The 15,997-nt window shown below is 36.5% G+C and overlaps 1 protein-coding gene, 1 long non-coding RNA gene and 1 pseudogene across 2 annotated transcripts; 2 read left to right on the forward strand and 1 right to left on the reverse strand.

Moving 5' to 3' along the window:
• Positions 1 to 238: 238 nt before the first annotated feature.
• LOC133868166 (cytochrome P450 71D8-like) lies at positions 239 to 3,590 on the reverse strand. The gene is made up of 3 exons (XM_062304989.1): positions 3,578 to 3,590; positions 2,381 to 2,670; positions 239 to 1,012 (listed from the first exon to the last, which is right to left on the reverse strand). Exons 1-3 carry the CDS (start codon positions 3,588 to 3,590, stop codon positions 389 to 391), a joined length of 927 nt encoding a protein of 308 aa, XP_062160973.1. The 3' UTR covers positions 239 to 388.
• A 464-nt stretch (positions 3,591 to 4,054) lies between these two features.
• Positions 4,055 to 15,780, forward strand: LOC133868167 (desmethyl-deoxy-podophyllotoxin synthase-like; annotated as a pseudogene).
• LOC133869478 (uncharacterized) lies at positions 6,130 to 6,858 on the forward strand. The gene is made up of 3 exons (XR_009900454.1): positions 6,130 to 6,180; positions 6,291 to 6,605; positions 6,697 to 6,858. It is a non-coding gene; the product is annotated as an uncharacterized LOC133869478 (long non-coding RNA).
• Positions 15,781 to 15,997: the final 217 nt, after the last annotated feature.

The following is a 15,997-nucleotide window of genomic DNA, read 5'->3' on the forward strand; positions in this document are numbered from 1 at the left end:
GATTTATTACGATTGAGATAAGCAACAAGTAGTCTTTCTAACAAATGTTCAGCTCCAAGTTATTTAGATGCATGTCTGGTATTAGCAAAATTATTTAACAAGTTAAACAATAGTTATGGGCTTCTTTTTTGCCTCACATTTCCACATAGCAGATGGTTGAATAAAACGATGCAAAGATATTGAACGGCTAGTGTAGACTTATTGTTAAGTACATAGAATCAAAGAGTACTAGTGAAGGGAGAATCTATACTTAATTCTCTTGAACGTCCAACCAACCATCCCACAAATTATCATTCTTAATTACTACTAATTAACTAATTATAAAGAAGACAATACTAATTGCTTAGAGCATCGGTTTTAGGTTCAAAGCCACCGCAATGATAATGACTCAAAGGGAAAGTGAAGGACTAAAAGAAGTAGGGATCAAATGCAAGTTATTTTTCCTTTCGACAACTGAACCAAAGGCTTCAATCATGTCCAGATCCTTTGGTTTCATCTTGCCTGGGAGTTCCCAATCAAATTGATATAATAGTTGAGCAAGAGGAAGTTCAATATGGGCTAAACCAAATGATACTCCTGGGCACATCCTCCTTCCTGCCCCAAAAGGGATATATTCAAAGTAAGTTCCTTTAAAATCAATTGAACTACTCGCAAACCTCTTTGGTATAAAACTTTCTGCATCGTGCCAATATGCAGGATCTCTTCCAATGGCCCATGCATTTATGACGACTTTGGTTTTGACGGGTATCTCATATCCATTAATTTCGCATGGCTCTCTACATTCTCTTGGGAGTAACAAAGGAGCAGGAGGGTGAAACCTTAGAGTTTCGTTGATCACTGACTTTAAGTAACTTACATTCCGAAGGTCTTTCTCATGGATTTTTTTCTTCTCTTTTAAGGCTTCTCTTACCTCTGCTTGTCCCTTCTCCAGCACTCTAGGGTTTTTCATCATTTCTGACATAGCCCACTCAGTTGTGACAGATGAAGTATCACTTCCAGCAGAAAATACATCCTGGAAAAAGTTGAAAATTTTAGAATAATGGTTAAATAATTATATTCATAAATTTTATACATAAGCTTAATGTTTTGAAATAACTGAAAACTTAACATAGTATCAAAGGTGATTTTGGGTTCAGACTTTAACTCATACTAGTTAAATCTGCCATTTAAAGTACATATTTCACAGTGTTAACGTACACTCCTCTCTCTCAAATATTCTTGACAACAAAGAAAGAATAAAAGAAACTTTTTATTTTAGGGAAAACTTCACTTATAATTATTGATCTTTCGTAACTTTTGAAATTAAGTATTCAAACTTTAAAAAGTGTCATTTTAAGGTATCCATCTTTCAATATATTTTTTTTTTTTTTTTTTTCAATTTTAACTCTCTATTTGAATTTTCCTTTAAATCCGGTCAAATTTCTCAAAATGTCCCTCATTTTTTTTAAAGAATTTTTTTTTTTTTTTTTTGCAAGGATTTAAATGTTGGTCAGAATTTAACAGAATTTGCAAAAATATCCATGCCTAACTCTTTGCAAATTTTATAATTTTTTTTTTTTTTTTTTAAAAAAAAGCCAAGGGTATTTTAAAAATTTTAGTAAGATTTAAACGGAAAATTCTAATGGAATGTTGAAATTTTAAAAATAAAATAAAATTGAAAGATGAATACTTTAAATTTACACTTTTTAAAGTTAGAACAATATTTAATTGCAAAAGTAATTAAAGATTATGAATTATAAGTGAAGTTCTCCATTTATTTTATAAAACAAATCAATAATAAACTCAATGATCTCAATGATCTCAATGATAAAATAAGATTCAATACAAACCTCTTTATAGGTTATGCATCTTAATCCTAAGGTTATTAGAAAATACTAAAAAGCATATAAAATAAACTTTCCAGGAAAATCCAAGAATATAGAAGTACTAATTAAAGTTAATATTTGAGAAAACCCAAAAAATAAAAGTCCTAGCTAATTAATATTAACAGGAAAAGAAAAGAAAAAAAAAAATCCTAGACATCGTAAACTTTTCCTACATCAGTTAATGCATGGAGCTGGACTCCATTTTTGGACAACAGTGATTTATTTATACTAAGAAACATTTATTGATTCTTTTTAATTGAAAAAAAAAATAAAAAATACTAGAGCTCTTTTTAGTGTTTTTATAATTCTTATTTGGAAGGATATAAATATAATAAAAAATTAAATTTATGTCCTTATTTTTTTTTATTACATTTATGTCATTTCAAATGAACATCAGTAGAAATCTAGTTCTAACATTTCAATATATATATATATATATATATGATAATGACAACAGAAGAGATTGTTCCCATGAGACCCCAAGTCAATGATTAGGTTATAGCATAAATACTAACCAGAATGATGGCCTTGATGTTGTTGGTTGTGATTGGGAACTCAAGTTTACCACATTGCTGAAGGCCTAAAAGGACGTCAACAAAATCTTCCTGCTCTGCTGATGTACTCATCTGGTTCTCCCTGTGCTCATGGATGATGTTCTCCAGGATCTTGTCAATCTTCCTATGAATCTTCTCTAGCTTAGCTTTCATCCCACTAATTACATGAACAATTTTTTGTGAAGGGAACAAATCCGGCAACTCAAAGCCTCCTGATATATATATATATATATATATCACGGTGTGAAACTCTTTTTCTCAAATCCTTGACAATAAAAGAAACTCTTGTTTTTATCTCATTTATAAAATAAAGATTCAATACATTTATACATGCATCTTTATAGGGTATGGATTCTAATCCTAAGGATACTAGAAAATCGTAAAGAGCATATAAAACAAATCCTAATTTTTTTAGGAAAATCCAGGAATATAGAAGTGCAAAAGTTAATAGGCAACCCGAAAAAGTAAAAAGGTCCTAATATATATATATATATATATATAATTAGAAAAACCTGAAAAATAAAAATCCTAGGCATCATATAATTAGTCTTTAGGGCTAATAGCTAGTTTGGGGTAGTGGCGCTACTCCTAATTGAGAGTTTGGAGAGAGGGGACCGAACCACCCCTATAGTACTAGTCAAGAGAGTAGCAATTCCGTCATCCTAATTAACATCTATCGGAAGGGGTGTAAAATAAGAGTTAATATTGTACAGATCGCGCGAGTGCAATGCCTTACTGGATCCCAATCCCTTTGCATATTAATTAATTTAATTGTGTCGTCGAAGGAGTTTGTCTTTGTACTTGGTAGGAAGTATTCATGTTTGTTGTACAACATTTGTATTCACTTTGTACAACAAAGTTGACGCTAAAATTACTGCACAACAATATACACTTTATTAAAAACTTGAAAATAATTTACTTGTTTACTTTGTTGTACAAAATATATATATATAAATGTTGTGCAACAAACATTACTCAATTTTTTATTTTTATTTTTTCTATTTTTTGAACAACAAACACTTTTTTTTATTACAAATGACCAAAGGCCATCACAAGTACAAGAGCACAAAAGGCTAATATAATGTCGAACGCGAAATCAAGACTTCCGGCGTAACAATATAGATCTAGCTAGAAAGATGGCCCAAAAAAAAAACGAACGGTCACTCCCCATAGACGTCTCAAAAGAAATGCCATTGCCAAAAGAAAACCCAAAAAAACATAAATAAGCTCTTTAGCCTCAACAGCTAGGAGGACAACAACTTCCATTGGATTTGACCGGGAGGACCAAAACCTCTACAACCAAGAGGCCGAAAGAAAAACATCACCCACTAACAACCGGAACCAGTGGAGTGAACAAAAGCCACCTTGACCATAAGGAGTAGGTGGAATACCAGCACTAGGAGGATAGGCAAAAACCCTCCCCTCCCACGAATCAAATCTCAAAAATGTCTCTCTACCTCTCTAGAAGAATCTTAGACGTTCTCTCTACCACAATAAGTTAACATTACTCAATCTCTAAAACCCTACTTTATCACCCGTGTAGACAACAAGATATTATAAAGGTTGGCAAGGACGGCCTGCCAGCCCCCCACCCCCAATTTCCTAAAAAAAGAAAATTAGTATATGGAATTTCTATGATCACGATGGTGCTCCAATATTCCTGGGCTCTCACCACTCTCCTTGTTTTCCTCTCTTTGGTTTGGCTGCTAAAGCTATCTAAAAGATCCAAACATCAGAAATTACCACCGGGGCCATGGAAGTTACCTCTTATAGGAAACTTGCACAACTTTGTAGGATCATCACACTACAAAAATCGCTGCAGTTTGACACGTGTCTACAGTACCCGTTACTGTAGACACGCGTCAAATTTGACACGTGTCTCAAAAGACACGTGTCAAATTGTGCATGCGTAAAAAATTGGACACGCGTATTAAATACACGTGTCAAAATGGACACGTGTATTATTACACGTGTCCATTTGGACACGAGTATAAAATACTCGTGTCGAACTGGACACGTGTAATAATACACGTGTCCAATTGGACACGAGTATTTTATACGCGTGTCCAATTGGACACGTGTATTTTTACACGTGTCAAATTGGTATTTTTTGCCAAAATAAACATTAAAAAAAAAAATTAGTGTTGTATTAATTTTTTAAAATTAAAAAAAAAAAAAAAAAAAAAAAAAAAAAATTAAACTCATTATCTTATTAATCATACAAATCTTTGAAAATACGGTATACATAACTTATACACATAAAATTAAGTTTGAAAACTATATGCTATATGTAAATTTTATGGTTGAAATTTATACTTTTTAGGTTCTTTATTTATATATATATATAGTATATTATATTGTACTATATGCATAATTAACCAAATTTGGTGCTATATATCTAATTAAACCAAATAGTTCAAATTAGGGTTCAGTTTTGTACACCATCTACGTTTAGAAACAAAAAAAAAAAAAATTTAAACATAACAAAGTTAAAAAACCTATAATTAATACTATATATATAGATATGCATGCATGTAAACGGTTTAGAAACTATATACAGTAACCTTTTTATTTATGGCTATATATAGTAAATGCAATTATTTTTAGAGTTCTGCGCTACATAATGAATTAAATACTTATAGTTTAGTCTCTCATATAGTACATACATTTAGAGTTTATGGCTATATATAGTACATACCCTTAGGGTTAGGGTTTATAGCTATATATAGTATATATAGTATATACACTTAGGGCTAGGGTTTATACCTATATATAGTATATATACTTAGGATTATGGTTTATCGATATATATAGTATATACACTTACGGTTTGGGTTTTAGGGTTTATAGGTATATATAATATATACACTTAGGGCTATGGGTTATAATTTAATTGATTTTACGTTTAATGAATAATAATGTCAATATATTTTTCACGTGTCATTATTGTACACTTTTAAATATATATATATATTAAATCATGAGCAGTTCAAAATTAAATAAAACCGATATATATAGTATATACACTTAAACTTAGGATTTATAGCTATATATAGTATACATACTTAGGGTTAGGGTTTATCGCTATATATAGTATATACACTTAGGGTTAGGGTTTATAGCTATATATAGTATATATACTTAGGGTTAAGGTTTATCGCTATATATAGTATATACACTTATGGTTAGGGTTTTATGTTGTATAGGTATATATAATATATACACTTAAAGCTATGGGTTATAATTTAATTGATTTTACATTTTATGAATAATAATGTCAATATATTTTTCATGTGTTATTATTGTATACTTTTAAATATATATATTAAATCACGAGGATTAGGGTTAGGGTTTACATACACATGCGGGACGAATGGGCGAGGGTAAATAGGCAGATTAAGCAGGCAATGTGGAACGCGCTGATGGTATGTTTATGAATATAATTTAATTATTTATTTGAATTTAAGTTGAGCTTAATGTTTTTGTTGAAGTTTTTAAACCTATAATGCTTTGATTGAAATGTGCAGGAGGAGTTCTATCTACCTGTATCAGTAGACATGCGCAGGGCACAACAGGAGGCGTGGAATGATATTGGACGTAAGCACCGCTCGTGGAAGTCGAGGTTCAAAACCCAACTACGAATTGGAGACGGTGACATGCCCGAGAGTATCCGTGCGAGAATGCCGGAAAATTTTTTTGAGGAGTATGATGCAGAAGATGTAGAATTCCTGCTAAGAGATTGGTGCAGAGAGCATAAAATCGTATGTAGGCCAAAAAATTGTCAACTATTTTTTAATAACAGTTCATTTAATTTTAGTTTTAATTTAAGTGTGTCAATTGTTACATGTTTATTTTCATGTTCAATGCGTAGGCAACCTCTGAACGGATGAAGAGGTTGCGGGAGCGGAATGACCTACCCCATTGTGTGGGATCTAAAAGTTATGCCAGATTTAATCACGAGGAGGTAATTAAATATATATGTTTATGTTTTTAATATTTGTTGGTAATTGTTTTTCTTTTTCTTTTTCTTTAAACTATTTTTATCGCTATCTGTTTGTTATATATGTCAACTGCATGACGACAGACATGTACATCTGGCACGCCCCCCACTCGCGCCGCGTCGTTCGTGAAGACCCACACAAGGAAGGACGGCACTTTCGTGAACGACCGTACACGGGTCTTATGCGTATGCTACTGATTTAGTTTACTAATATTTTTAAATTATGTGTGATATGTCATTATTCAATATATGACTTTTTCATGTTGACGACGTACAGGAGAGGATGACGCAGAGTTTAGCCAGTGATCCAGCCGCCACGCAAAGCGTCTCCGCAGACACGGTGCGTTGGGCACCGAACGACGCTTAGGAACAGGCGATTGGGAGGCCTGAGTATGCAGGGAGGGTTCGGCAGGTTGGGCCGAACGTCACACCTGTTCGAGGAACATGTTTCTCATATAGGCCTCAGTCACAGGGGGGACCATCTCAGGGGACGTCTCGGGATTAGGCCGAACAGTCTTGGAAGATGGAAGAGATGCAAGCGGAGCTACATGCTGAGCGAGCGAGGAATGACCGGTTGGAGCAGCGCGTGCAACAGTTCGACGGCATAGAGCAGCGCTTGCGACAGATGGAGGTCTTCATGTCCTCCATGGGAGTACCAGCACCATGTGTTGGTAATCAGTCTTCTCCTGCACACGTAGGTAGTATGTCGTCCGTTGGTAGTGCATCTGCAGGTATGATTTATATTGTGTATAGGACAAAATTAATTTCAATTTGTTTTCATTACCCCTTTAATTTTGCAAGTAATATTATATACTTTAATTGTCTATATTATTTGCAGGTAATTCGACAACGGTTGGTACGTTGTCGCCTGTTGGACGACAGCTGAGCCAGCACTCCACTGTCGCTACACCTTCGCCCGCTACACCATTCATTGCGCAGCAATCGCCGGTGGGCGAGAATACGCCTGGGACGGTACCTCGTGATTCGCAGAGACGCCCTTCAGATTTGTAGATATTGTGTGTAATTATTTTTTGTTCGTAAATATTTGCTTGTTAACGAATATGTTATTAATTATTTGTTTGTGTAGTATGATTTCGTGTTGGTTTTGGGTAAAATAAATGTTGCGTTATTTGTGGTCGAAAATTACCAAACTTGAAAAATTCAAAAAAAAAATTAATTAACCCAAATAAATTTTAAAAAACAATAAAAAAAGTATTTTAAAAAAAAAAAATCCAAATTCAGTTTTTTATTTAATTAAAATTTTTATTTAATTTTTTAATTGTATTTTTAATTAAATTAAAAATACAATTAAATAATTAAATTTAAATTTGATTTAAATAAAAAACTGAATTCGGATTTTTTTTTTTATTAAAAAACAGTTTGACACGTGTATTGAAATACACGTGTCAAATTTGACACGTGTATTCCAATATACGTGTCAAATTGTGCAGTTTGTAACATGCACATTTAACACGCGTAATACGCGTGTCAAACTGAACGTGTCTAAATGTTTGACACGTGTACGACACTGTACACGTGTCAAACTGCACGTGGCTATTTGCTGCAATTTTTGTAGTGTCACTACTACACCGTCTTCTCCGAGAACTAGCCAGCAAACATGGACCCCTCATGCACCTTCAAATGGGTGAAGTTTCTACACTTGTGGTATCATCCCCCAAGATGGCCAGCAAGTTCATGAAGACACATGACTTTGCCTTTGCGTCGAGGCCACTATTTCTATCCCCTAAAATTATGACCTACCGTGGTTCAATTCAGACATTGGCTTTTCTCCATATTGTGATTACTGGAGGCAAATGAGAAAAGTCTGCGTGTTGGAACTCCTAAGTGCCAAGAGGGTTCAATCCTTCTCTTCTCTTCGAGAAGAAGAAGTTGATAATCTCATTGAGTCCATCCACTCGTCTTCAAGATCTCCAATCAATTTTAGTGAACATATTTCCACTTTAACCACTACTATTTTTTGTAGAGCAGAATTTGGTAGCAAATACAAACACCAAGATGCATTTCTATCATTGACCAAGGAAACAGTCTGCTTGGCAAGTGGGTTTGAGTTGGCTGATTTGTTCCCTTCACAGAAAGTTGTTCATATGTTTAGTGGGACGAAAGCTAAGCTAGAGAAGATTCATATGAAGATGAACAAGATCTTGGAGGACATCATTCATGAGCACAAGGAGAACAAGAAGAGTGCATCAACAGTGCAGGAAGATCTTGTTGACGTCCTTTTAGGCCTTCAGAAAAGTGGTACACTTGAGTACCCAATCACAACCAACAACATCAAGGGCGTCATTTTGGTTAGTATTTCTGCTATAATCCTTGGGTTAAGTCACTTCTGTTGTCATCATCATATATATTTTTCTTCAATTAAAAAGAATCTGTAACTTTTGCTTGATAAATCACCGCTGTCCCAAAAGTGGTTTCCCGGCCCGTTCCATTAACTGATGCAGGAAAGGTTTCTCTGATGGCTAGGATTTTTTATTTTTTTTTAATTTATTATTATTATTTCATGTTTTCTAATTAATTAGGACTTTTTTACTCTTTGGGTTTTCCTATTAACTTTTGTACTTCTATATTCTTGGATTTTCCTGGAAAGTTTATGACGCAGGAAAAATCAAAAAGAAAAGAAAATAGGCATCACACCTAAAAGAAGGGCTTCTCACCCATGGACAGAGTAATCTCAACTCAAAATAGACTATCAAAAGATTTCTTTTTTCAATCTCTGAATCAAAAGTATTACATAGCTTTTATAGACTTGTCTACTTATTCTAAATTGACAAGGAAAAGTAAAACTAAAACAACTAGGAAATTTAATTAGTAACCTACGTACTTGGAAATCCACCTTTGATATGGACTTGGAGTTCTACAAAAACCTGGATTCCTTTGCCGACTTGAAATACAAGCTGACTTAGGAGAAACAAAAATTCCCTTGATTTGGTTTCCATTCACGTAAGCCAACAATGATTTGGACTAGAACTTTTCTTAAAAAAAAAACATAAAGTAGAAGTAGACAACGTACTCCGTCAATTTCCCCCCTCCTAAAAAGAACTCGACTCCGGCGAGTTACGGGATTGATAAAGATCATAGAGGTCAGGATTCAATCGCTGAACTTCTTCAGTCTGTAACCAACAACAATCTGAGAGAGGGCGGTTTTTCCATTTAACCAAGAATTTCTGATATCCTCCTCGCCTAGTAGACACCAATTGATCATCTAAAATGTCTTCAATCTCATCACGCGGTTTTGCAGCAATAGGTATGTTTGGAGACAAATTATTTGTGGTTGGTTCTTCGATGTTACCTGAAAAAGCCGTGAGGTCTTCAACATTAAACACAGGACTGAGATGAAACTCAGGTGGAAGTTCTATGTGATAAGCATTAGGTCCAAGTCGTTGCAGGATCTTAAATGGACCTGCCCGCCGATGATGTAGCTTTTGGAACGATCCTTTGGGAAAACGTTCAGGTCTGAGTCGGATCAAGACTGAATCACCAGGTTGGAATTCTACAGAACGACGATGGAGATCAACTCTTTGTTTGTATTTCTCAGAACTAAGGGCAATACGTTTGCGCACTTCTGCGTGAATATCTTGCATGTGTTTGATGAAATCTTCAGTTCCTTCACAAACCCGAGAGGAGGTATTGAGGGGAGATAAATCAATGGGAACTTTAGGCTTGGCACCCGTAACGATCTCAAAAGGAGACAATCCCGTGCTCCGATTGACAGAATAATTGTAAGCAAATTCAGCATGTGGTAGAAAGAGGTCCCAAGTTGTGTTGTAGTCAGTTACCAAACAACGGAGAAGGTTGCCAAGACTTCTATTTACTGATTCGGTTTGCCCATCAGTTTGTGGATGAAAAGCACTTGAAAACTTGAGTTTGGTCCCCATCTTTGCCCATAATGCCTTCCAAAAGTAACTAGTAAATTTGACATCCCTATCTGAAACGATAGTCGCAGGAAGACCATGGAGACGAACAACTTCTGCAAAAAATAAAGAAGCAACACGGGAGGCATCAAAAGTCTTGGAACAAGCTAGAAAGTGTGCCATCTTTGAAAAACGATCAACGATTACAAAGATGGAGTCATGACCCCTAATCGTTTTAGGAAGTCCTAGCACAAAATCCATGCTAAGATCGAGCCAAGGAGCACTCGGTACAGGTAATGGGCTGTATAGTCCGGCATTGGAACGGTTCCCTTTTGACAATTGGCAAGTTCGACACCGAGCAATAATGGTCGAAACTTGTTTCCGCAACCCGGGCCAATGAAAACGATCTTCTACCAAAGAGATTGTTTTATCTCTTCCAAAATGTCCTGCAAGTCCACCCGCATGTAATTCACTAACCACAAATTCACGCATAGAAGAATCTGGTAGACATAACTTTGTTCCTCTAAAAACAAACCCATTGAAGATGGAATATTGACCCTCCAAATCTCGTGGATTGTTGAGTAATTGCTTGTAAATCTTCCCAAAATCAGGATCCTCGGGATATTGCTCTTTCACATCGTGAAACCAATTGACATCGACTGTAAGAGTGTGTAACAAGAATGCTTTTACGGCTGAGTGCATCAGCCACTCGATTCTCAGTGCCAGCCTTGTGTTTGAGCACAAAAGTGTATTGTTGGAGAAACTCGACCCAACGAGCATGCCTCGCATTGAGGTGTTTTTGTGAATGAAGATGTCGTAAAGAATCATGATCCGAAAACAGCACAAACTCACGATGGATAAGATAATGACGCCAATGCTTGAGGGATTGAATGACTACAAAAAGTTCCAAGTCATACGTGGAGTACCTTTTCCAAGCATCATTCAACTTTTCACTGTAAAATGCTACTGGATGACCGTTCTGGCTGAGCACGCCCCCGATGCCCAAGTGAGAAGCATCACAAGAGACTTCAAAGGGAATCTCAAAATTGGGTAGCCTAAGTATAGGAGCTTGAGTAAGCTGTACCTTGATAACCTCAAAGGCCTTTTGAGCCGCCGTAGTCCATACAAAGGCTCCCTTCTTCGTGCATTCTGTAATGGGTGCCATGATGGAACTAAACCCCTTCACAAACCGCCGATAGAAAGAGGCTAATCCGTGAAAACTTCGAACTTCATGAATATTATTAGGTGATGGCCAATCACTGACAGCACGCACTTTTTCTGGATCAACGGCTACTCCATTAGCCGACACAATGAATCCCAGAAAAATAACCTTGCTTTGCGCAAATGAACACTTTTTGAGATTAATAAAAAAACTTTCAAAACGTAATGTTTGAAATACCTGGAGGAGATGGTTCATGTGGTCTTGGAGACTTCGGCTGAAAATGAGAATGTCTTCAAAATAGACAACCACGAACTTATCAATGAATGGTTTCAAAATCTGGTTCATAACATGCATGAAAGTGCTTGGGGCGTTTGTTAAGCCAAAGGGCATAACTAGCCACTCAAAAAGTCCATCCCTTGTTTTGAATGCAGTCTTCCACTCGTCTCCTGGCCGAATGCGCAGTTGGTGGTAACCACTTCGGAGATCAATTTTTGAGAAATATGTAGATCCATGAAGTACATCAAGCATATCATCAAGGCGAGGGATAGGAAATCTGTATTTTACCGTAATCTTGTTGATAGCACGGCTATCAATACACATGCGCCAACTACCATCTTTTTTTGGTGTGAGTAAGGCGGGTACTGCGCAAGGGCTTAGGCTTTCACGAATGAAACCACGGTCCAAAAGATCTTGAACTTGTCGCTGCAATTCTTTATGTTCTTCTGGACTCATCCTGTATGCAGGTAAATTGGGGAGAACAGACCCAGGTACTAGATCGATGGCATGCTGAATATTCCTCATAGGAGGCAGAATTTTTGGTAATTCTTCTGGCACTAAATCCACAAACTCAGCTAACAGCTGTTTAACCTCCTGAGGTACTGGTCTCTCGGCTTCTACTGGAACAGTTCGTGAGATGAGGAGCAAGACCACGCCAGTTTCTTTGCACGCTGTAGTAAATTTCTGCAAGGTTAGTACACGGCTCTCTGTAGGTTTGTTACCTTCAAATTCGTCGATTTTCAAGGGTTGTAAGACGATCTTATGACCATCAAATGAGAAAGAGTAGGTGTTAGAATACCCATCATAAGAAACTCGCCTATCATATAACCATGGCCTTCCTAGAAGTATATGACATGCCTTCATTGGAATTACATCACACCATACGGAATCCCTGTAACGTTTGCCTAAAGAGAATGAAATGAGGCACCGGTGTTTAACGGGTATTGATGTGTCATCAACCCAACTAACCTTGTATGGTTTTGGGTGTCTTTCTACTGGACATTTCAATTTGGTGACAGCCTCTTGAGATATCACATTCATGCCACTCCCATTGTCAATAATTAAATTCAATGCTTTGCCTTTGTGTTCAACACGTGTGTGAAAGATATTGGTTCGAAGCCAATCATCTTTGTCTGGATCCTCCAGCCGCTGTCCCGTTAGCATTCTCCTTATAACACAAAGAGGAAGGTTTGATCCTTCGAGCTGCTCCTCAGGTAATTCTGTATGTTCAGAGATTGGTTGTTCTTGTGGAGCTTCTTGTTCGGCCAAATCAAACTCTTCATTACAAAATAAGGCTGGTTTTTGTTCCCGTGTAGGACACACCACAGCGTAGTGTCCTCTGCCTCCGCATCTATAACACTCTTCACGGCCTTTGTCCAATTTCACGCCCATTGCAGATTTGCCCCTTCTATCATCCCGATCTTGGAAGTTCCTATCATTGCTGCGCATGACAGGTTTTTCAGTAGTATTATTGGTAGTGGATCGAATTGTGGAATTCTGTGTAAATCTGGATGCATTGCTTACCCACCCAGTAGTTCCACGTCTGGCAGCAAACGCCTTGGACTGCTGTTCAATGCGTAAGGCCAATTGGTAGGCTTCATCCACACTTACCAACCTTACCGTGAGTAACTCACGCCGGATGTCATCACGAAGGCCAGTTTTGTAACGGGCTATTGACTGGCGTTCTGTCTCATTGACTTGACTTCGAGTTGTTAGTTCGTGGAACCGGTGTGTGTATTCATCGATAGTCATGTTACCTTGTCGATGGGACAACAATTCCTCAAATAATGACTCCTCATAATCCATTGGAAGGTATTTCTCTTGGAGCTTTAATCGCATTTCTTCCCAATGTAGGATGGGAGCTCGACGCAGTCGATGGAGCTGCTCTTCCACACTATGCCACCATACTCGTGCTTGCCCTTTGAGCTTCATTTTGACAAACCGCACCTTGCGCTCAGAAGTTAAATCAAACCATTCAAAATAGTCTTCTAAAGAGGTCAACCAATCTTGAAAGGCATGAGGATCCAACTTACCATGAAAATCTGGTACGTCCACCCTTACCCTTTTAGTAACATCGTCAAACCTATTCTCAAGGTTGTCCCTATGTTCGGGGAACAAATGGAGGGGAATTTGAGTGTGCGGAGAATAATCAAACACCTGGTGGGCGTGTTGCTGAATACGTGGATGATGTTGATTTTGTGACTGATAGCCTGGCGTGGTGAATCGAGGAGAATTTTTGACCTCTTCTGTGTCTTCTTCAGTGCCCTTGAGTTTATCATCTTCAATGCTTTCCCTCTTGTTTTTTTCTCCAGAACATTCAGGTGTGTCGAAGACTTGACTCCAAAGGGTGTCCACACGTTTGGATAAAGATCCCATTTGATGGGCTATCTCAAGCAAAAGATCGTCACGTTGCTGTTGAGACAAACGGTTCCCTCCATATGACTGCCCACTACGAGTAGTCATGGTAGAATTCGGAGATTGGTTGGTTTGGTGTTGGTGGATATGAGGTTGGATGTAGAGGATTCTGTATATGGGGTTGATGAGAACTTAAGATGATTTGTTGGGTATGGGTGATAGGTTTGGGTGAGAAGAGTGGTTACTGAGTCTGTAGATCGTTGAGTGTTTGAGGAAACAATCAAAACTGATGCTTTGATACCAAAATTGACGCAGGAAAAATCAAAAAGAAAAGAAAATAGGCATCACACCCAAAAGAAGGGCTTCTCACCCATGGACAGAGTAATCTCAACTCAAAATAGACTGTCAAAAGATTTCTTTTTTCAATCTCTGAATCAAAAGTATTACATAGCTTTTATAGACTTGTCTACTTATTCTAAATTGACAAGGAAAAGTAAAACTAAAACAACTAGGAAATTTAATTAGTAACCTACGTACTTGGAAATCCACCTTTGATATGGACTTGGAGTTCTACAAAAACCTGGATTCCTTTGCCGACTTGAAATACAAGCTGACTTAGGAGAAACAAAAATTCCCTTGATTTGGTTTCCATTCACGTAAGCCAACAATGATTTGGACTAGAACTTTTCTTAAAAAAAAACATAAAGTAGAAGTAGACAACGTACTCCGTCAGTTTAGGATTTATTTTATATGCTTTTTAGGATTTTTTATCTCGTAGCCTTAGGATTAGAATTCATATAATTAACCTACAGAGAGGCTTGTATCGAATCTTTATTTTTATTGTTTCTTTTGTTCTTTCTTTCTTTTGGTGCCCAGAATTTGAGAAAAAAAGTTTCACACCGTTAATTATATACGTAACTTAAATGGAAAGTATATATAATATGAGTTAAATTAAGTCCGAATCCAAAATTATTGCTTTCATAATATGTTAAATTTTAGTTGTTTAAAAAGATTAATTAAGCTTATAAAAATTTACCAAAATAATTAATTAACCATTTTTCTAAAATTTTCAATTTTTTCTAGGACATATTTACTGGAGGAGCAGACACTTCATCAACCACAATAGCATGGGCTATGTCAGAAATGATGAGAAACCCTATAGTGCTCGAGAAGGTACAAGAGGAGATAAGACAAGTCTGCAAAGGAAAGAAAAAAATCGATGAAAAAGACATTCAAAATCTAAGTTACTTAAAGTCAGTAATCAAAGAAACTCTAAGGTTACACCCTCCTGCTGCTTTGTTAATGCCAAGAAAATGTAGAGAAGCATGCGAAATTGATGGATATGAGATACCCATCAAAACCCAACTCATCATAAATGCATGGGCCATTGGAAGAGATCCAGCATTTTGGCATGATGGAGAGAGTTTTATACCAGAGAGGTTTGATAGTAGTTCAATTGATTATAAAGGGACCAACTTTGAATATATCCCTTTTGGAGCAGGAAGGAGGATGTGCCCGGGAATTTTATTTGGTGTAGCCAATGTGGAACTTCCTCTTGCTCAACTATTATACCAATTTGATTGGAAACTTTTGGGCAATATGAAACCAGAGGATCTAGACATGATTGAAAACTTTGGTGGTGTACGTTGTTGCAAGGAAAAACAACTTGCATTATCTATTATCAACGAGCTCATAAATTTGGCAAGAAGAATAAAGACAATTTATTTTGGCAAGAATAAAGTATGCTTATTTGGCAAGAATTATGTATTTTTCCTTTTAAAGCATGTAATCTCTAATTAGGTTTTCTCCAAGTAATGTAATATTATTTAATAGGTAGTATTTTTCCTTCTACAGGAAGAAAATCGAGGATATTTTCTCTATTTATCACTATATATAGCTCGTAAGGGGTCTTC

Source organism: Alnus glutinosa, chromosome 5, assembly GCF_958979055.1.
Source record: "Alnus glutinosa chromosome 5, dhAlnGlut1.1, whole genome shotgun sequence".
Taxonomy (NCBI): domain Eukaryota; kingdom Viridiplantae; phylum Streptophyta; class Magnoliopsida; order Fagales; family Betulaceae; genus Alnus; species Alnus glutinosa.

Excerpts from the sequence above, each read along its gene's own strand:
- LOC133868166 (XM_062304989.1), bottom strand. Across the intron at positions 1,013-2,380 it reads ACATCAAGGCCATCATTCTG|GATGTATTTTCTGCTGGAAG; the intron begins GTTAGTATTTAT and ends AACTTTTTCCAG.